We start from the raw sequence: 22,646 nt of genomic DNA, 5'->3' as shown, positions 1-22,646 counted from the left end.
GTCTAACGGCAGACGCCAGTTAAAGATTTAAAATAAATGTGTGTGTAGTGGTCTACTATATCATAGTATTCAAATTTGACATATTCAAAAATTTATTTCATATTGAATTAGTAAGCAACACTGGATATTCACTTGACACTAACAAGTTATGTTTCGTGGTTAGGGATAAGAGCAATGTTAACTAAGTTAACTAAGTAATCATAAAATATTCAATGATTCAATATTATAAATTTATCCAATTTCCCTAATAACAAAATTGAAATTTATATTTTTATGTTTGCGAATAAGAATTTTTTGTTCCCGCAAATGTTTAGTTTTTCAAAAGAAAAACACAAAAGTGCTAAATATTTCGCGGGTTGATTTTCCGATTATTTTTAAGGTTACTATGAATAAAATAAAATACAATTTTAACATACCATTACCAAGGTAAGTAGAATAAACTTACAAGCCTGCTTGATCATTTTTCCCTAATTGTTTTCAATTGTTTCACTTCTTAAAACTACTCCGAGCGACATAAAAATGATTCAAAATTTATTTTTTTCTTAAAAATTTAATACAGTCGTACAAGCCTTTGAAAATATGACAAAAGACAAATGTCAAAGAAACGTGGACCACACTTAAATAGAAAATTTTAACATAATAATACTTGCGAAATAGTGACTTACTTTCAGAATTGCAAAAAAAATCTGTATATTTAGTTCAATTTATAGCATTTTTAGTATAATATAAAATTCAAAGTACGTAACTATAGTATGTAATAATAATAGGATATACCTTAATAAGTTAATTTTATTTACACAATCCATTAAAACAACTCAAAACTCCTCAATACTTGTAACCACTGTCTTGGACGCTAAACTTATTTTTCTTCTCGTGTCCGACTATTGTTTGCAAATCTCCCTGGCCGTGCTTGCTAGCTTCCTTATCGGTTGATCTTGGTACATCAAAATTGAGTGCCGGTTGATTTTCCACCCCACTTAGAGATCTACCGGCTTCTACCGGGAACTCACGGTATCCATTAGCGCTGTTTTCTCCATTTTCTCCATCATAGCTAATTCGTTCGGTCGCCTCCAGATCGGTCAGCCGTTCAGCCGTCTTCTGTCTTCGCATCTCTTCCGCCTCGATGTACTTCAGTGCCCTAAGTATGGCTTCCGGTATGGGTGGTGGAGTGGGTAAATGAGATCCTCGTGGCTGGAAACCGTACTCATTCGCGACGTACGACAGCTCAATTTTCTGACCGTCAGGTGAAGTGTAACCGAAGGAACCAACAGCTTTGGTGCCGCCTTCTCTAGCATCGCCATGTTCTTCAGCCGAGATGCCGTCACCAGTCTGGTAGACGTAACGGTATGTTCCGTCACCTAAATTTTCGCTTTCTAGCCTCAAAATCGGCACCTGGTGGCTACCTGTGGAAGTAAATCGCTCGGCTGACTTGGCAAACTCGTTCGTTACTCCAACGGTATTGGTTTCGGGTACCCTTAATTCGTGACTCAGCTGGGACGCAGTTTGGGGTTGATTCTCAAAGATTTCCGGTCCTTGATGTGGTGAATCTTCTACGGATTGGACCTGGAACTCAGCTGGGAAGTGATTTGGTCTGATAGAAAATTGTCCCTCGTTGTTCGAGGGTTGGTCAGAAGCTTTTTCAGTGTTTAGAAGTTGATTGGCAGCGACTTTAACTTCGTCTCCAGTAAGCTGTTGATTGACTGTCGGTTCGGGTCCAGAAGGAGTTTGGAACTGATTAATGTGTTGATGTTCGGGAGATACTTGGAATCTCGCAGAAGACCCATCAAACGGCTCATTGAGTGCATTTGCTGAAGTGTCAGGTTGGATTGCTTCCTGTTGGTCGGTGGGAGGTAAATACTGAAGGTGGTCTAAGCGAGCGCACGCAACGCAGGCGAATAGAGTGATGATGACGATCTAGAAATAAACCGGTAATAGACGACAACGTAAAGTGTCAATATCTGCAAAAATGGAGTTAAATGAAATTGAACTACCTTAAGCACTCGAGTAATTTACGAATTTTGGAAAACAGTTAAAAAAAGTTGAAATTGAAAAACCGTTTGTTAATTTTTGCTAATTCTTATAGTATAACAGGTCATTGTTTAGAATGTATAAAATGATTTTGCAAGTAATAGCGAATATAGAAAATCATAGCAAACATACGTCAATCAGAAAAGTGGATATTGGTTATAATTTGATACCACATAAAAAATTTAATATAAGTTTTCTCCGAAAAAGTTTTTAATCCAAATCTGATTTCTATTTTTTCTGAAACCATGTTGGAACGAATGGTTTTAAAAATATGAAAAAAAAAGTTACTTTACCGATAGTGACAGAGACTAGTAGTAGAGACATTTTACTTTATCTCTGCCACTAAAAGGCGTTTTCTGTGGAAAAAGCAAAGAAGAATATGTTTTTTTGCGTCATGAGATACTCAAATAATGGCCCTTATTCAATGATAAACCCCATCTTCATATCTTTTTCATTTTTTTGCATTTTCATGTTGCGGTTTGCTAGTAATATAGGCATAGTGTATAATAATTTTAATTATATAATTCATATTATTAAAAAGCAACACGTGGAGAATTTTAATGATTTGAAACCAAGAAGCGTTTTATATATCCTTTGATCCACTAGGTGCGTATGGGGTACAGGGTGGGCACTTTATTAAGGGCCTGTACCTTTTCTCAGGAACTACTGATTTTAGAAAAAATAAGTTTATACAAAAGTTTTATGGTTTAAATTAAATTTTAAAATTATTTATTATTTATAAATATAGAGTATCCGATAAGTGGTGGACTCAAATTAGTTATAAAATTTTGAATAGAACACCAACAATATTTAGATATTTTTAGAATCCTTGCTAAAAATGAAGGTAAGTTTTATAGAAACTACTTATTCGAATTTTGTGCAGTTTAGACCGAAATTGTGATCATATATTTTTTTATGCAAAATTATGTAGATATGGTCTTCCACAGCTTGCAGTAATGACTACTCGATCAAATTTTAAACACATTTTTAGAAGACTTCTTTCTAACGATCTGCGATAACTAGATATTTTAAAATTATACATGACGTCATTTTCTTAATAGATAGACAAAATTGAAACATCTGGTGGCCACCCCACTGGACTATTTTCCAATGGCGGACAATTACCGTGAATTATAAAGGTCTTATAGAGAAGCTGAAGTTCAACTAAATAACACCTATTTTGTTTCTAGTGCTATAAACCATATAGAGGTTGTATATTCAACTTTCATAATTGAAAATAGTGGTCATGTTGAAAGCTTACTGTAGCTTACTTACTGTAGATTTTCTATTTTGTTTTACCATAGTTATTACTTTAATTGTTACCGTTACTGTTGCTTGTTGCTTTTACTTGTTACTGTTACTTTTTTTTTAATTTTTACACAATTTTACATATCTTTGACGATATATAAGGATTTCGTTTTTAATTTCCTAAAGCTTATATACCTACTATAAACCTTACCGACAAAAAAGACCCTTCACCGATTTCAAAAATCCTTGAAATTAATTAAAAAATAAAAATGATATTCTTTTTTAAAATTCTTTGAAATAATTAGGTGTCCGTATTTACGAAACCATTATATATCCCATATATATACAAAATTATACTGCAACTTGAAATTAAAAAATATGTATATTTTAATTTAAGACACCTTTTATAATTTCAAAATACCTAGTCGTCGCGGATTTTTAGAAGGAAGTCTTATTAAAATGTGTTTAAAATTTGATCCAGTAGTCATTATTGCTGCAAAAACACATTTACTAAAAAAATAATTTTGCATAAAACATATATAATCTCAATTCCTGTCCAAACTATACAAAATTGGAATAAGTAGTTTTTATAAAAGTTACGTATATTTTTGGCAAGGATTCTAAAAATATCAGAATATATAGGGAGTTCCGTTTAAAATTTTAAAACTAATGTCGCTCCAGCACTTATCGGACACCCTGAACATATAAAAATTAAATAATTTTAAAATTTAATTTAAACCATAAAACTTTTGTATAAACTTTTTTTTCCAAAAATTAGTAGTTCCTGACAAAAGGCCCCTAATATATAGCGGAATTCTCGAACATAGTTTACTAATAAATGTATTTAAATCTGTGTTTTTAGTATTCGGGCAAAATAACTTATTTCTTCACAAAAATATTAAAATCTAAGTCGAGGCTGCTCAAATTGATTTTTGTCGGAATTTGGATTTAGTGTTTGACTGGCATTCTGAAAATATTAAGAAGGAATGGTACGGATATTTCCCTGTTCATTTCCCTAAATGTAATTATTATTAATGAAGCCCAACTGATTTAGACAAAATTCAAAAAAAGTGCGATAATTTTTTTGAAAAAGTCTTAGAGAAGGAGCCCAGCAAATAACAACAATATATTAGAAATATATGCACATCAGAAATAATAAGGCTGATGTACAGTTAAAAGTTCATTTGTTTATACAATTAATAAAACTTAACATCTGTTCCTTAGCCCTAAAGGGGCCCTATAAGCAGCCAAGACCCAAGGGAAACGGAATCCAGGGATAATTATATAATCCACGTGAAAGGCTAGGGAAACATTGAATGGGCAAAGAGCTTCTTGTAGATTCGTATATTGTAGTAGTTAAGAAGTACAATTGTAACTCTCTAAATGTACTAGTAGCGTTAGAACTTCACTACAAAATTTATCAAATTTTAGATGAAGAATATCCTATTGCCCTTTGACTCAAATGCTTGCTAGTATTATAAAAAGAATCTTGGATTTTAAATGATAAACTCCTGCCTCTATTTTATTTTATTTTAAACTTCAGAAAATGAGGTATTTTTTAAGCATTCGATTAAAATAACCCGGCATTTTGCTGTCCTGTTTTTTCCTGTATTAGTTCACCAATAAAAAATTTTAATTTGAAAAAATCGTGAAAATTACTTACGTATTGCATTTCGAAGTAGGTAGTCAAATGCACCCTCTATTACTAACTGATGCAATTCAAACGTCAACTGAAACGTTTTATAGCGAAAAAAATCCTCCCACCGTATAACATTTGATCGTAATAGCTTAATTCGGTCCTAAAGATTTTAAACAAAAATGCGCATTGAACTTGATATTTAAAAATTCATGGCACATGAGTAATCTTAAGAGCACCATTTTATAGACATATAGTTCATCCTTCACTTAATGAACGTACCTAAAAAGACTATCGAAGATATATTGCTTTTTGATCGTGACGAATAACGTTTCCAATCAAAAGAGGATTATGCTTTGCATTTATTGATTGGGATATATATTATTCCGACGATACAAATGGGATGTAATTTGTCTAATCCCCGAAGAATGTTTTATAAATAAACAATAATTCCACATGAACTTAGGTACTGACTCACACAATGTTAAAATAAATTTCCATCCAGTTTTTGATATTTGTCCATAGTTCTTGGCTTGTCTACTCATTCGACCAGACATTTTCAAGGCTGACTCGCTAGTTTTGCATGTTTTTGTCTTTTTTCTAAGTTAGTTTAATTTCTGAAATAAATAAATAAGTCAGCAGTTGCGGTGCCTAAAATGTTTCAAATTCACTTTTGTTCTTTAGAAACATGATGTTTGTATTATTTTTCGGGATACTACCTATTACTGTTGTCCGGAATTATTTTGTCATATACTCAAAAATGTACTATTTACTGGTAATAAGTACATGTTTTAATGTCCTCAACTCACTACTCTAAAATACACCTGTGTTAGTATAAGACATCAATTTTGTTTAACACTATCAAGGACACTACTGGAGTCTCTTACACTTTAATCATAGCCATAGGATGTTTTCTGCAGATTTTGGACACTGATAGGATTTGTCAGTCCTGTTTTGCAAAAAAAAAAAATGTTATGGTTTAACTAATGTTGTAGGAAATAAATTATATTAATATTAATTTTTTATTATTATTGCCACAGATTTAGGGTATTCTTATTGGAACCAGGTCTAAATACAAATGTTGGTCGTTTACAACATAGTAGTTAATTAACTACTTTGTTAATTTAATCTGTGGTATAAATTTCATCGGGTTGCTGAACAGTTAATTTAACCTGGCAATAACTAAGAGGTAAAAAAATTGCCTAAAGAGAAAAAAAACTTGGTCTTAGAGGTGATAGGTCCATAGTGATAGTGATAAAATGACACTAGAGAATAAATAGGCCGACGCAGTCACTATTGCCAAAAAGAAATTATCGTGGTAAGAAATTGACAAAAATTCAATGCCCAGAATGAAAAGGGGCACAGAAGGACTAAGCAACTACTATAACTATAAATTTATAAAAAAACTGCGCCTGGTGACAAGTGCTTAATTATTATATATTTATTTAATAAATATTGGCCGAACTCAAGATATATGAGAGAACAATGTGTTGTGCAAAAATCAACCTTTCCTATGAATTCAATTAGAAATATGACTATATAGATGTTAATATCATAGTTTATCTCATTTTCTGCGCCTTCGTCATACTGCTGCATTATTTCAAAATTATTAAAACAAACCAACAAATATTATGAAGAACTGTAGTTGTGACACTAATTATAAATTAAGAGTCCAATCGTATTCTTAAAATGCACAACTGTAGCAGCTTCTACATTAATAGAGAAATGATTCTTTCTGTTTCGGCATAACTCAGCATTGTTCCTACCAGGCATATTATAGGTATGTGACCATCAACACAACCAATCACATTTCCTACTGTTTCATTATCCGTTACCGATCCAACTTTAGAGTTGAAATCACAAATAACGACAGTCACTTCACTCTTTTTCACCAGTTTCGTTATCTCTTCTAGTTCGTCTTAGAAACTTTTCATTTTCTTGTTCTATGAGTTGTTCTTAATTGCAACATCATTATTCTCACACGGTAAGGTATACAGTTGATTAGCGATTGATTGATAATAGCAACTCCATGCAGATATTGTGACCCTCCCGAGTAGTACTATATTTGTCCTTTATCAGTCTTTTGTTGGCCAGTGTCAGTCGATATTCGCCTAGACCAAGGATATCGATCTTCAGACGTTGTCTTTCTTTTTCAAAATTGGCTAGTTTCCCTGCCATGTGCAATGTTTGGACGTTACATGTAGTTATGTGTAGTGTTTTGTTATATAGATGAGTTCTGTTTTCCATGGTAGACGACGGGGATATTTTTAGCACCCTCTCCTCATTTAAGAGGTGCCCTGGACTGAGGGCTGTGTGCCATAGAGATTGTTTAGAATTATTAATACAGTAGTTTTCCGTTTGCTTTATGTATCGCAGTATCATAGCCGATGTAATCAAGATTTGATAGTCGCCTATGGGTGGCTAGTATCAAGTCATCATTTTTCGATGGTCCTGATGTAGTATTGACGTAGCTGCTTCCCAGCGTCAAGGAGTTTGTGGTATGTAACGATATTATGATTGGTGGGATAGGATGAAGGTAAATGACCTGCTCCTTCCTGTAGGGGAGGGTGGAATGTAACAGTGACTAGCATAGGGCAGGATTGTCAATTCCTGAAGTAACCTGTCTCTTACCGGGATCGTAATAGAGTGCTACTCGTTAAAATAGAAAAGCAATAAATATTTGGTCCACAGCAGGCAATTTTTGCATATTGAAATATCAAGTCAGAAGGAGAAATAAAGTTTTGGTTAGATTTAACTTCTGTTTGGATCAAATTGGGGTATTTGCATTGGTGATCTTTACAGGGGTAAATTTAAATCGAATATAAGATTTTTGTTTAATAAGGACATTCATTGGAAAAAATTTTAGGTCACAGGGATGTGTATCAAGGCTATATTCGAAATAATAAATGATTTTTCAAGGATCTGAAGTTTCCAATAATCTGCCACCTATTATTAGCCTATTTAATATAATTTATATAAATGGTATATATTTTTTTTGTTATTTCTTTTTGTGTGTGTTTGTATTGTTTTATTTTTTCTTTTTTTACGGGTTTTCTTTTTCCTTTTTTGTTAGTGATAGAAACTTGATTAGACACCAGTGGCTTCACCACTGTCTAGAAGATTTAACTTTTATAACTATTGTTATGTTTTTTGTTATTAAAAAATATATTTTCAAAAAAAAAAGTTATTGACTTTTGTTTTTTTTACGGGAAGGAAACTTCATTTTATTAACCTCTAATAAGTGTCATTCCAGGCCCTAAAACAAGTACAATCCAGAAGTGTTCAATGGTCGAAGATCATTTAATTGCTGTGTTCACGATGTTGTGAGATTATTGATGCATTTTTTGTTAATATTTCGTGTAGTGGCTAGACAGGTTTTGAGAATATAGGAATTATCAAAATGATATTAAAAGCAGACGAGTACTACTCTCTGAGAGTACTTTGTTCCCCTTATACGCTACATTAAAATGAGTTTCAAATTTTAATTTCCATATAAAAGAAGCACCGGATAAACTTTCACGCCCTGCATCTGTTACAGGATTTTATTTTCGTTTGGAATCACTCTGTATATGAGATGCATGACATCGGAGTACTTACACTGAGGTGTGAATGTTTTGAATTAAAAATGTGGTAATTTGACCCAATTCCCAAGCTTGAATTTTTGTGAAAAGCATCACTGTATAGTCCTTGATCAATTCAGATTTTAAATTAAATAATATGTATATCTGGCTGTAGTCTGTAGGCTGTGAATCTGTACTTTAAGAGAATATTAATAATGAGAAATGGCCTATCTAAACCATTTTTCTCTTTTTATACGTTAACATGTGAAGTACAACGTCTATCGATCGAAGCCCACGCAATACTTCCGCCAGTAAGGGAAGCGAAATTTAATGATTAATGAATACAATTTTTTTGAATTCAACAAATAAAACGCCTTTGAAAAATTTGTAATTAGCGCCAACTATCCAAAAAAACATTTAGCGCGAGTGAATAAGGTTCACATTAAAAACCCGCGTTCCATTCAGTCCCATTCAACGTGCGAAGGTTAACAAAATCATGACTTCATGACTACTACTGTGGAAGTCGATGACGGTCTGTCAAGTACGCTTGATATACTGCATCTAATTAAACAATATTTTCAATAAAAATGATGAAGAGATCTTAATTTAAACCATTAGGAGCTTTTAACAATGCGTGCGTTGAGCAATTTGTGGAAGGGTATTTTTTACATATATAAATATCGATTTTGGATTACATTTATCAGTTGTAGTCTTAAGTTCAAACTATATATTAATTATGAAGAAGGTAAGCAACAATTTTAACTGTAATACCAGCAATGTTTAAGGAACGACTTTACTCTAATTGGCACCTAAATTTCGTTAGGAAAAGCTTTTGTTTACTAGACTAGGAAAATAAAGTTTAAGTTTCTCTAGTTGATACCTAAACTTGCATAATTTCGGTTGCTTAAAGCATACCTAACTAAGTCCAAACTCTAGGTTGTGTAAACAATATCTGAGAACATTGTTGAATACAGACCCGGAATTTTTTGAGGGTTATCTTAAATTATACAAAGATTTCCTGGAATTGTGGTTTATAAATTCTATTAATAATAAATATTAAAAAATGATTCCGGTAGAAATAGTATAGTATGCAACACGTTATTTTACGAAAGAAAGTTCATGTCAAAGTAGGGCCGGAATCGCTTTTTTTATAGATATTGGGTGGTAATAAAAAAAAGGTTTTTGTCATTTTCATTGAAACTGCTTTAGATATTTTGTTGAAATTCGGTAGGGGCCCGCAATGCGGGTGAAAATTATTCATCTGTTTTTTTGAAAAATAATTTACTTTTTGTAAAATTACCAGTCATTTCTAAGTAAAAACGATCTCTTCAGTTTGTCTTGTTCGACGAAGTTGTTCAAAAATTTTCCTTTAGTTGTTGTTTATAACATCATATCTTATGGTTATTTTGGTCTACTTTGTTGTCTTAAAATTTATTTCAGATGTACTTGATGATTTTTGAGTTATTGTAAGTTGGTGTAATTTTTCCCTGACGCTTTGTTGGCAATCTTTCGTCAAAAAAAAGTCATTTGCTCATTTTTACGAAGAAATGATTCCCGAATCTAATGTAATCTATGTGTGGAAAAACACTGGCGTACCATTTTTTTAAAAATAAAAATATTCAATATCATGCTTACCCCGCCACTCGCATTGTGTTGTTTTTATGCGCCTCCACCAAACAATCAACAAAATACTTAAAGCAGTTTCAACGAAAATTAAGAAAAACCGTTTTTTAAAACATATTTTCATTACCTTGTAGATTAAAAATAAATCGAACTTTTTTTATTTAAACCAAGGAAAACACACTGTATGCATCTCCGTCACACGCTGCGCTCAGCTCGTGCCTAAAGAAACTTGTTGCATAGTAAACTATTAAGGCACAAAGAAATCCATAGAATAAAAAAGTGCAACATTTTATTACAATAATTATTATGATGCAATGAAGCAATGCATTTTCATTATCTTTTTTGAATGATCCTTTTGATGTAAAATATTTATAATATTTCCCTTGAATGTAAATGACGATGATATAGCTATTCATCGTAGAATATCAATTACCTGTACCTGCAGCTTGACTGGCTCGTAAACGTACATTTTGAAGAATAAATAACATTTGCACTTGTTTTAAACAAACATGGCTTATACGAATGCATCATGAAAATTTTGAAATAACTTCAAGTTGCTTGAAATGTTTTTAGGTTTTATATTTTTATTAGATCGAAATATTTACCACAATAATATATTAGTGCTCATAGCTGGGATAAGTGCGAATTTTGACATATAATGAAAGCACACATACAAATTATCTACAACATTCCAACAATATGGAATTAAAAATATAAGTCTCAATAAATAACTGGCGTAGCATTAGTCGCATCTTTTTATTTAATTTATTATTAAACATTTTAGACCCAAAAATCCGTAAATTAGCAAAAATATTGGTTTTAGTTCGTTGTAGCGTTAGCGCTTCTGGGATACGTTTCATCTGCCAAATTGGACAACCTCAGATATTTGCCGCCTGATAACAGAAACCTACCTGCCGGCGGGAACCATGAATCTGGATTGGTAGCTCCCAGTCAATCGGTGGATCGCAAGCAACCTGTCAATCAATATGGCACCGAACTAAACACCCAGAAGTTTGGATCTATACAAGGAAGGGAAACTTTTGGCATATTCCCGGCACAGAAACTGCAGTCGGGTGTTTCTGCTGACTCCTCGGATATTGCCGGCAATGGCTTTGGAGGTTCCCGTAACTTCGCCAGACCAGTTGGAGATCAATCTAACAGCTTCGGATCATTCCAAAGTTTTGCAAAACCTGCAGGAGGACGGTCCAGCGACGCTACATCGAGCCAAGAGTACACCAAACCCACCGAAACTCAGTCCAATGGATTCGGATCGAGTCAGCAATCGCCCAACCCAACTGGTAGTCAGGGTAATGGTTTCGAGCCAACGAAAGATTACTCCAAAGACACTGGCGATGAGTCCAGCGTTTCAGTTGAACACGAACCTAATAAATTTCAACCCTATGACTACACAAAGCAGTCCGGCGGTTACTCTCAAAACTATGAAAAGCCGACTGGGGATCAACCAAGTGGCTTTGGGGTCCCTCAGAATAATGAGAAGCCGTTCGTAGGTTCATCTAACGGTTTCGCAGCATCCCAGCAAAATGGAAAACAAAGTGGGGGTCAAGCTAATGGGTCCGGATCATTCCAAAAATATGGAGCACCCTCCGAAAGCCAATCAAATGGTTTCGCATCCTTACAAAGAACTACCAAACCAGCTGAAGGACAATTGAATGGTTTCGGTGCTTTCCAGAACTATCAAAAACCAAGTGAAGGCCAGACTGTTGGATCAGGATCATTCCAAAAGTATGAAGTACCAGCTGAAGGCCAATCCAATGGTTTCGGATCCTTCCAAAGAAATAGCAAACCGTCCGAAGGTCAGTTGAACGGTTTCAGTTCATTCCAAAGTTCTAAAAAACCAACTGAAGGTCACGCTGGTGGGTCGGCATCACTACAGAATTATGAAGCACCCGCTGAAGGCCAATCGAATGCTTTTGGATCTTTCCAAAGTACTACTAAGCCGACTGTAGGGCAGTCGAATGGTTTCGGCTCTTTTCAAACTTATCAAAAACCAACTGAAGTTCAGGGTGATAAGTCTGGATCATTCCAAAAGTACGGAGCACCCAGTGACGGACAATCTAATGCTTTCGGTTCGTTCCAAAACTTGAAGAAACCGACTGGGGGTCAGTTTAATGGAATCGAATCTTCGCAAGGTGCAAAACAAACTGGAGAGCAACCGACAGCCTTTAAATCCGCACAATACAGTTCCAACCAAGGACCGTCAGCCTTTGGGGCAAATCAACCTTCGTCTTCAATCTCAGGCATATCCGAACAAAAGTCCAAATCTAGCAATAATTTTGGCAGCGCTCCGTCTGCTTTCCCGCAAATTAACAATTTGAAATCCACACAGTACTATTCGAACCAACCTTCCGCTTTTGGCAACAATTTAAGCAATGGTCGTACCTTCGATGATGATACCGTATCGGTGGAAGCCCCAGCTAGCCACTTCAATCGTCCGTCGCAGCAGAATCCTGGCGTATTATCGCAGAATGGGCAACCTTTTTCTTCAAACCGGCAATATTTATCACCTCACTCCAACTTTGGAACTTCAACCCAACAATCTCCTTCGTTTGGAACCTCTCCGCAGTCACAAACTACAAGTCAGGTTAAAGCCGGAGAGAAGAAGTTTGGCAGCCTTGGATTCCTCTCAGGGCAGTCCCAAACACCTGCCCAACAGTCCTCAGAATATTATAACAATGTAGATAACAGCAACAAAAATGTGAGACTACCTGGTCCTGCTCAGGAATCGCAACAAGCTAAGGGACAAAATTCCCCTTCATCGGGTGCTTCCTCTCCCTACAGGTATGATGTACCATCTGTGAGCTTCACGAACTTTCCCACAGCGTCTCAGCGAAGTTCAAAGCCAGGAGATGGCAACCAGTTTAACTCACCCAAAAGACCCGAATTCGGAGGTGACAAATTAGGCAAGGTCGGGTCTAATTTTAAGTCACAGGCCGAAGTGCAGACCCCTGCGAGCCAGTTCCAAACTTCGTTGTTTAGAAATCAGCCAGCGGCATCTTTTGGTAGCGCATTTGGCCCACAAAGCGGTCAAAATTCGGTTGCTCAGAAGTCGCAAGCTGGAGTCGGCAGCCCTAGCTTTAAAGAAAATCGCGTTCAAAATCAGCAGGCGCAGGACTCTAACGGGGGTTATTTGTATTAAGATCATGTAAAGATGCTGAACAAAAATTTGATTGCAACTGGTCCCTTTAAATGATTGTATAGATGTGTGCATACTGTAAAATAAAACTTTTACGCCGTTGGTTGTCTCGTTCATTAAGAGAGATTAGAAAATAAAAGACGCACAACAGCGAGTGGCATTGGAGGAATTGGTACGCATTCAAACCACCGATATTAATCATCTCTGATGTGCCCGAAATATAAATTTTACTACGTGCATTTTTTAAGCTGTCTGTAGCCTTAGGGCTGCTTTAACGAGCATCTTGCGTAATGTCGGCTATTACCGCACAATCAGCTTAAACGAATATGATATTAATCAAATAGCCTTAACTTTTATAGTCGTTTTTGTACGGATATCGAAATTTTCGGGTGGAAAAACTGCAAAATTATATATCTAATATTTCGAGACCTCATCAGGCTAACAACAAATAATTTTACATTTTGACGTGAACAAATTTGCAAGGAATTGCAATTCTATTCTCAAGTTTAAAAATGTCAGCAATGAAATTAAGACAGTACCTTGTTTTTCCTGCAGATCTTCTTTCTTCTACTAGCGAGACGTTTTTTCCATATTTCTATAATTAAATTAAGATATGAAATTATCGCAATTTTACTAGTACTTACTTTTGAGTTGCATTTGGTTTCTGTGACCTTTTTAAAATTTACTATCAATTAAAATAATATGTCAAGATATAGTCGAATTCTTACGCTCATTACGCTATGAGATACTCAAGTTCAAACTAAACAAGATTGTTTTCTCAATCTCGTTGCTACGAGGCTCTGTGTTTCAAAGAAGCTGCTTCGCGGCTACTTGTCCTAGGGGAACACAATATTTTTTTATTGTGCTCCTGCAGAACTTTCGCAAAATGGATATAATTTTCTTCTATAAAGTGTCTGTCACATGTCGCCGAACTTCAAATATCTCGCGCACCCTGTATGATGGACGAAATCCGAAAATAGGAAATTGTAGCTCCCGACGCAGTGTACTACACTTCGTAAACCAAATTATCTCAACTTTTAATGCTTTTTATTTAAGACCAATAATGTATCCACCAAAACTGCAATTTTCTGGATTTTTTAGAATTTTTGCTCAGAAACATCACACCCTGTATATAATTCAACAAATATTCGGAGTAGAGACAATTAATCTCCCACTTTTCCTGGTATATGAATTTTACAAATGGAATAAATGTTTTTCGAGAAAATAATTCTTCTCTGAAACTATGCAGTACGCCGTAATAGTGAATGACGTCATGGCGTCTAGATGGAGTGCCAGAAATAGCTATTTTCATATGGATTTTCTTCAAATATCTCGAGCAGCGTGTGAGATGGACCAAAACTTCGTCTGGCAACTTATTTTAGGATAAAAAGAAACCGGATGACACATACTGATTAAGTAACATTAAGTTTTAATTTTATGAATATGAGATTCAGGATACCTTTTGGATCCATGGCTGCTTACACCAATTGTCAACACAATAACAAATATATAATTGTAGGCAGAGATCTATTAATTAATTAGTTACGCCTCTCATAGAATTAAGGGCATTAGAAATTTGTTCCCATGCCTGTTTTTTTTTTGTTTTGTTCAGGGGTACCTTTCCCAAATCGTATGTTATTTTCTTTTGTAATAAGGCCTATAAGGATTTTATACTGATCACAAGTTGCTTTTTTAAGAGGCTTCTGAAAGAAAAGAACCTACGTACGACCACAACCCCCGCGGATTAGATAGATATGATTATGCGTAATCAGAACTAAACAATAAATATAACATATTTATTTTGGTGAACTTACTTTCGGAATCTTTTGATTTATTATTTTATCAATTACTACAACAAATTATAGGTTTAGAGGTTTATTTTTAGGAAATCTTATATACTTATATATACTTATATATACTTACTGGAACCTACCCCCAATGTCAGCTACCATTCATGATGCATAGACAAAATACCAATTTCGTATTCGACAAAACAAACGATTATCGATTGACGATTGACGATTGACGATTGATACACTGGAAAATAATGCTCCTGAGCATTTAAAACGTTCTTATATAATCATGGGTTGCATCAAATAGTTTCTCAAACAACACGTATGGCTGAGAATAGCAACCCATCGTTAGATGTTATTGTAATTTGAACTTGCCACCAATGCAGAAGTTGTTCGCATGGACGCTGTATTGAAGCACTACTTAGTAAAATTACTTAAATATCACGAAGTCACCAGCACCTACAAAATTCAGGACTTATCAGGACATCATTTTTGTCATACAGTATGTAAAACATACGGCCATAAAGTCTTTTTACTATATTGTTTAATTTGCAGTGACTTGTATATTTGTGTTTGAGTTGTCTCGTAAGCTGATACCTAATTATATGACCGAATATATTTGAAATATTAAAATAATATTTCTTTTATTTCTTTTTAATTATGACGCTTATGTTTGAACTGACTATCAATATGCAAGTTACCTAAATTTATCTAAAATCGAGTGGACCTTCTTGGATTTGATAACAACGGATACTTTAATTTGAAATTATTGAATTCGCATTAGTAGATAACCCTGTTGTCCTTTAGGATGTATAACGTTTTTTTACTATATTGCAACTTTTGCAGTAAACTCAACGTTGCCTAATTGCCTTCGATATTGTGGTCTATTGGGAGAAGAATTTTGAAAGGATGACATTGATATATAAACATCGCTATGAAAATATGGCCATTTTAGAAAATTCTATTTTAAAATTGCAAAAAAATATATTGTTGCTTCAAAGAAACTTCCATTGTCTACTGTAAAACTATTTGCACATCTTCTGAATATTCTGGATCCCTCCTGTGCCGGTTGTTGGTGAACTGAAGTTGCTGACGTTTCCCCAATCATTCTGTTGGCTTTTTCAGAGCTTACGTGAAATCGGCTCGTTTTCTACTCTGCTGTAAACTCTTGGTATCTCAAACGGAATGTTGTCTTTGACGGATCGAAGATGTTGACAATGACAAAGGTTTTCTGTAAACAGAATGTTAAATCTGAATTTCTGTTGATAAGAATATATAAGAAGTTAGGGTGTATAGACTTTAAATGCTCTCTGCTAGGGATTTTTGACCACGAGGCCAAATGACAAAGGTATCATCAACGTAGCGTTTTTATAATTTTGATGTTAGATGGAAAGTGTCGAGAGCTTTCCACTCAAAGGCTTCCATAAATATATTCGTGATGACTAGTGATAATGGAGAACCCATAGCGGTTCCCCCCCATAAGGGATTTAGTTCCAGATTTTCGGATTTTGATATATCTGAAATAATGTTGGGAGTTTCAGAAAAGGGGACTTTGGTAAAGAGGGATTCTACGTCGAAATTAACCAGAATATCTTGTGGATCTAATGTAATGGTTTTTAATGGTTCAATGAAAATAAAAGAATTACATATGACACTATCAGTTTGTCCTCTAAAAGGCTTTAATATAGAAGCTAGATATTTTGCCAGTGAAAGTGTAATCCTGGTTTGTGAATCCGTAGAGACGATGATAAGTGACAGACATTTTCAAGAATTCTGATAAAGGAGAAGCCTTAATAACAGATTTAAGGTTGCGTTCCATGGGTGACGTAGGATCCTTTTTAAGTTGACGATAGGATTCGTCTGTAAGAATATCTTGATTTTTTCCTGATATTTTGGCATATTAGATTTAGGAGGTATGGATTTTTTAGGATTTTTGTGGTTACAAATCGAATTTTATTAGCTGTTTGAGTTGGAAGTTTGTTTAGGATAGACTCGACGATGATTTCCTCTTTTGGGATAATACGTGGGGCAAGGACGAAGTTGAAACTTACCAAACACTCTTGCGATCACTTCTTGCAAGAGCTTCCAACTTGATACTTGTCCCACGTAGTAAAGCAAAACCAGATTTACGAAAAATTATGTAAGCAGTTTCAGGTAAGCTCTGAAGAAGCCAATAGGATGATTGGCGAAACTTCAGCAAGAAATTTTATGCACCTTTTAACCGAAAACTCTAAATAAAATGTTAAACAATGATGGAAAATGTTTTTTTTAATGAATGCCTCTAAAATTTGTAAAAAATAAGCTCACTCCTGGTATATTACAACTATAACATATTTTAAACAGCATTTTTACACGCCGCTGGAGTGTTGTTAAGTAGAAATAGAAGATTTCCTTTCCTTGCACCTTCTAGAAAGTTTTAAAAAAATAAAATTAGAATGGCGGCTTAAAATACAACTTCGCCAGGGAAGTGTAGTTGTAGCTAGTCAAAATTAGGCAATGGCTTGGGTGTCCCACTTCATCTCCTTTTCAGGTGAGACGCGGCGCTTAATACCCGCGTAAGACGTCATCAAAAAGCTATAAACGAAATGCCTCGTTACTTAATAATAATTATGAACAATTGCTTTGGATCGCGAGAGCCGTGTGAATCCAAAAACGGTTCATGTGGCAATACGTAATTAGTTTTTAATTTAGCAAAAACGCATTGTTTTGTGAGACTAAACGATTACTCATCTCAATGCAACAGCGTCAAATTGAAAAGTACGAGGTCACCAGCTGGGTAAAAGATACTGTTTATATAATCGTGGTGATGGAAGTGTTCAGCATTTCATTCTCACGCCTGTTCGCTCGAGAATTCAAACCGCATCAACTATCAAAGATCACATTTATTAAACCATACAACCAATCAACAATTACTAAAACAAAACCTAATATTTATATCCGCCGTTTTGTCCTCTTCCGTTCGAACTGGGAGGGATGTATTGGTTGCTTTGGGCACCCGAGTACTGAGAACCTCCCTGGTACTGCTGGCCGCCCTGAGATCCGCCCTGGTGTTGAGCGCCTTGTCCTTGGTACCTCTGGTAGTCGCTAGGGCCTTGGTGCTCCGGTCTGTATTGACCATCATCTACGACGCCTGCATCAACATTAAAGTATCATATACGATCGCATAAAAAATATATAAATCTACCTCTGGCTTCATCGGCCAAGTTTTGCTCGATAGCTTTCAAAATCTCGGCCGGTACCGGGGGAGGAGTGGGGATGTGGGAACCTTGAGGTTGGTATCCGTTTTCATCGGCAGAATAGCTGATTTGGATCTGTTCGCCTTCGGGAGACGTGTAGGAGAATGAACCTTGGGATCTGGTACCGTCCTCATGAGCTTGGCCTTGTTCTTGGGCATTGATTCCGTTACCGGTTTCGAATGCGTAGTTGTAGTTCCCGTCACCTGGAAATACAAAATTGATTTGTTAAGTAAAATATTAAACACTTATAGCCTGTACCTTCGTTGGTATTATCCAAACGCAAGATTGGTACGTCATTCAGAGCGTTTTTCTCCTGGTACTGTCCACCTTGGGACGAATATTGGTTCGATTGTCCGGAATACTGGTTCGATGGTCCGGAGTATTGGTTAGATGACCCCGAGTATTGATTGGAAGCGCCTCCGGAGTATTGGTTCGATGGGCCGGAATATTGGTTAGGAGCTGCCCCCGAGTACTGGTTGGCGGCTTGGTTGGGCGGAAGGTATTGGCTGAGCTTCGCGCAGGCAGCAACGCCCATGCAAATGGCTACCAAAAGTATCTGACCAAAAAAGTTCAAAAATGATTCATTTAGATCGGGTTTGATAGTAAACATGCCAAACTTAGTAGTATTAGTTTTTTTTATTTATTGAAAGAGAAAATTATGTACTAAAATATGGATATTGAAATAAATGTTATTTCCTAAAGAATGTATAACAAAAAACATATTCCAATCCCAAATTAACCTAACATGTCTGAAAAAAGGTTTCCAAAATGATTAATTCATATGTTTTTTAATTTTTGTTGTTGTTAACAGAAAGTCTAAAATACATTATTTAAATAACCACTGTGCCTATTAAAATATTCACTATTGAAACAATATATAATAAATATATTGAATTTCCGAATTAACCAAAACTCTCTGACATAATAAGTTCATAAATAATTTACTGACAACTCGTTATTTATTTTATTATTCATTAAAGTTCCAAACCATTCAATTGGAAATAATACATTCGATTCCCAAATCTATTATACTGAACCTTTACCTGTAGATCCTCAAATATTCGTCTATTCAAGAATACGTCCCCATGCAAGTTATTAGATTTATTCATCTCATGAAATGGTAAATCAATTTTTAATGACATTGTGTTTTAAATAACTGATATTAAGTGAAATATGAAGAAAGTGATTGAAAGAAATACTACAATTTAATGTTCAAAAATTACGTTTCTAGTTGTCAGCTGGAAATACCAGTGAAAACTGTAAAAATCTAAAAAAACAAATTTTTTTTAGGACGCTTACATTCTCACTTAACACAAGAACCTTTTCGAAATTGCAAAGAAAACCTCCACTTATTAGCTTTTGTATTAACATAAACAAAAGTTCACTCAATCTAAATAATTAATTTTTCTTTTGAAGATCTGATTTTATAAAAGTTTATGGTTTGTGATTGGTATAATTTCTTTTATCAAGTACCAAAGTAAAAGTTGGATTGTTGGTAAATGTTAACGAAACGTATAAACCAATATATAATTTTTTTAATGCTTGTTAGGGGCTCACTAAAAACCTATTATGATATGATTCGTATAGAATTGCTAGTATTAGTATTAGTATTGTTAGTAGTTAAAATTACCGTGCTTTGGCAAATATGAAAAATGGACAACGAATTAAAAAAAAAATTGGAGAAGTTACTTTCTGATGTTCAAAAGTGTAGAAAAGCACCATTTACCAGAATATTAAAATATAAAAGTATGCTCTGCAAAATTTTCTTAGATTATTTACCACCATAATATAAAGAAACTAATTTTCTCTTAATATAGATAAACAAGTAAAGGGTGATGCATTTTAATTTGCTAAGCTTCTTTCTGCATTGAATATTGGAAAAGTCGTTTATTGCACAATCAAATTTTACACAACTATGTCGTATACATGAAAAAGTAATACAATTAATAATAAACAAATTGGTTTTTGCTCGAGTCTAATTTTCCCCAGGGCTCAAGAAAAAAATATGTCGTATCGTAAAAAGTTCGGTTTTTTTACTAAAAATTAAATTTAAATTAATTACTTACTGTTAGATGAAGATTTTAAAAAACGAACTTCTCAGAAAGTATCTTTTAATAATTTTTACTCACAGTGTATCTGCAATAAATTAAATTGACTTATTTTAATTACGCGTTAAATAAACTTTATCCCGTAAATTTGAAACGACTTTTTAGGTGTTTAGGATGAACACTCCGCCCCCACTTCAATTTACGCTAACAACATAACGGCGCACTTTATAATATTAGAAAAGGTAACTTGAACGTCTTACTTGTTTCATATTTAGTTATTAATAATTGGACACTACTGTACTTTGTGATGCCTCGAAATTTTGGCAATTCACTTTTTATAGGACCGCCGCCGCCCCACCTAGCCGAAGAAGCGCAAGATGAAGAAAATTGCAACAGATTCGACGCGAGCCTGCGGGCAAGACGTACACCGATTTAGTTCTCATCGATTTGTAAGAATTGTATACGTGCGGTACTGTGTGAAATCGCTAATGTTACAGTTCATGTGGAGCCTACATTCTCAAAATTGTTAATAGTCTCGCGGTAGATAATTGGCTCTTACGCATTAAGTAGCCCGATTTTGTTTTTAATTCGCTAGAACTTTCTAGGTCAGGAACGGCATAGTGTTAATTGTTAATTATTTAATAAATCTCGATCCCTACTCGCACAACACAACACATAGTATTTTAGTCACGAGTTTTAAGAGATCGGACGTTTTCCTTAGCCTTTTAAATATTGATTCTTGTTGATAAAACAACCCAATGCCCTCGCGAACCCTGAAACGCGGATATTGCGTTAGACGTGACAACGTCTATCGCCTCCCTTGATCACGCTGCATAGACGTGACTGACCGCCCCGACGGCGCCTGTTTTCCAGACATGCGTTGCGCGCAGTTAGTCAGTCGACCGCGACCGCCCTTGACGATAGAAAAGTGAAAATCGCCCTATCGCTAAACCCCCCTTTAAGCCCCTTTCACTCTTAATATTCCCTTATAAGTCGGTGTCCTCTTTGGACTAGCCCCTCAAACGGTTTCTTTCGAGGAAGTTTAATCTCTATTTTAACGCAAATTGTGTTTGTGATTAACTCAAATAAACCGATTGTTAAATGCCTTATCTTGTACCGTCGTCGCGTTGTGACAGAATATAGTTTGTGTTGTGTTAAACGGCTATCATTTAAAATAAACCAGCCCCGCAAGAATACAGTCCACACCCCCAACAAATCAACCCGTTAGATGGTGGTGAAGCAAGGATACGTTTCTCCCCCAATTCTAATTCTTCACGCACTTGTCGATTAAAGGCTCGCGTCGCTCATATCGTAACACACTCGTAGCTAAAGTAATTATTAAGAAAGTAAGAAAAACTCACTTGAAAGGATGTTGTTGTTGTCCGGTTACGGTTTTTGCGACACTTTGCTAGTTTTTTATTTAATTAGTGATGCCAGCAAGCAATTTTTCATGGCCCTAGTATTTTCTGAGATATACAAAGCGAAATTGTAAAAGTGAGTTTTTGGGATATCTCATATATCGCCCATATAAGTGTTATATCTGCGATTATATATCTATATTACTATATGTAATTGTTTTTTTTTTAAGAATTGTGGATAAATTTTGATCCTTGTAGACAGTTTGTGCACAAAACAGAACTAATTTTGTATTCGTGCATAAAAAAAATTATATAAAAAAATATTTTGAAATATTGCCTTAGTTTTGAAAATATAAAAAACTGTTATCGAAAAAAGTTTTTCCCTTTCAGTTGTTTTATTTTTCTGGAATTGTAGTCAAACAAAATAGATTAATGTAATATAATTAACAATTATTAATAGTTTTATAATATGGTTAAAACATATTACAACTAAATAAAGTTTTGTTGATTCCATTACAATTGGCAAGCTTAAACAATATAATAAAAAAATTAAGTAATTTAAGTATTTATTTTTAAAAACAGATGCCATAGATAATATTTTTTTACAATTGAAACATTTTCTGTATGGCAAACTAATGGTAATTTATTAGTAAGAAAAACCGGTTATATTTTTTCATCTAAGTAAACTAATACAAAAATTGTGCGTATATGTTAGCATTTTAATTACATATAATTTAATATTTGTATCTCCCGGAAAGCGATTATGCTTTACATACTTGTGAATGCTGACTATAATAAATAAATTTTTCTTAAAGTTACCCCAGAAAAAATGTCTATGACGAGAAGGTCAGGCGACCTAGGAGTGCATCATCTTATTGGTCCTTTGGTTGTCCGCTTATCTGAAAAAAGATTGTTGTTTAAATAGATGAGCTCTGGTCAACCGTCTCCGATAATATTTGAAA

General features: G+C 34.6%; 4 protein-coding genes across 4 annotated transcripts in view; 2 read left to right on the top strand and 2 right to left on the bottom strand.

Moving 5' to 3' along the window:
• Positions 1-22,646, top strand: part of LOC132707904 (endocuticle structural glycoprotein SgAbd-2-like) — a 64,611-nt gene that overhangs the window by 29,316 nt on the left and 12,649 nt on the right. The window lies entirely within an intron of this gene.
• On the bottom strand, positions 826-4,948 carry LOC132706946 (uncharacterized). Its single transcript, XM_060678545.1, has 2 exons — positions 4,940-4,948; positions 826-1,914 (listed from the first exon to the last, which is right to left on the bottom strand). Exons 1-2 carry the CDS (start codon positions 4,946-4,948, stop codon positions 826-828), a joined length of 1,098 nt encoding a protein of 365 aa, XP_060534528.1.
• Positions 9,188-13,343, top strand: LOC132707406 (filaggrin-2-like). The gene is made up of 2 exons (XM_060679252.1): positions 9,188-9,217; positions 10,919-13,343. The coding sequence occupies exons 1-2, from the start codon at positions 9,209-9,211 to the stop codon at positions 13,250-13,252; spliced, it is 2,343 nt and encodes a 780-aa protein (XP_060535235.1). The 5' UTR covers positions 9,188-9,208; the 3' UTR covers positions 13,253-13,343.
• On the bottom strand, positions 17,928-20,682 carry LOC132707305 (pupal cuticle protein 20-like). The gene is made up of 4 exons (XM_060679098.1): positions 20,587-20,682; positions 18,537-18,834; positions 18,227-18,481; positions 17,928-18,172 (listed from the first exon to the last, which is right to left on the bottom strand). Exons 1-4 carry the CDS (start codon positions 20,593-20,595, stop codon positions 17,967-17,969), a joined length of 768 nt encoding a protein of 255 aa, XP_060535081.1. The 5' UTR covers positions 20,596-20,682; the 3' UTR covers positions 17,928-17,966.

The sequence above is a fragment of the Cylas formicarius genome, unplaced genomic scaffold, assembly GCF_029955315.1.
Source record: "Cylas formicarius isolate icCylForm1 unplaced genomic scaffold, icCylForm1.1 PGA_scaffold_9__14_contigs__length_23061073, whole genome shotgun sequence".
Lineage (NCBI taxonomy): Eukaryota > Metazoa > Arthropoda > Insecta > Coleoptera > Brentidae > Cylas > Cylas formicarius.
The sequence above is the reverse complement of the archived record's forward strand: the minus strand, read 5'-3'. Positions and strand labels throughout refer to the sequence as shown.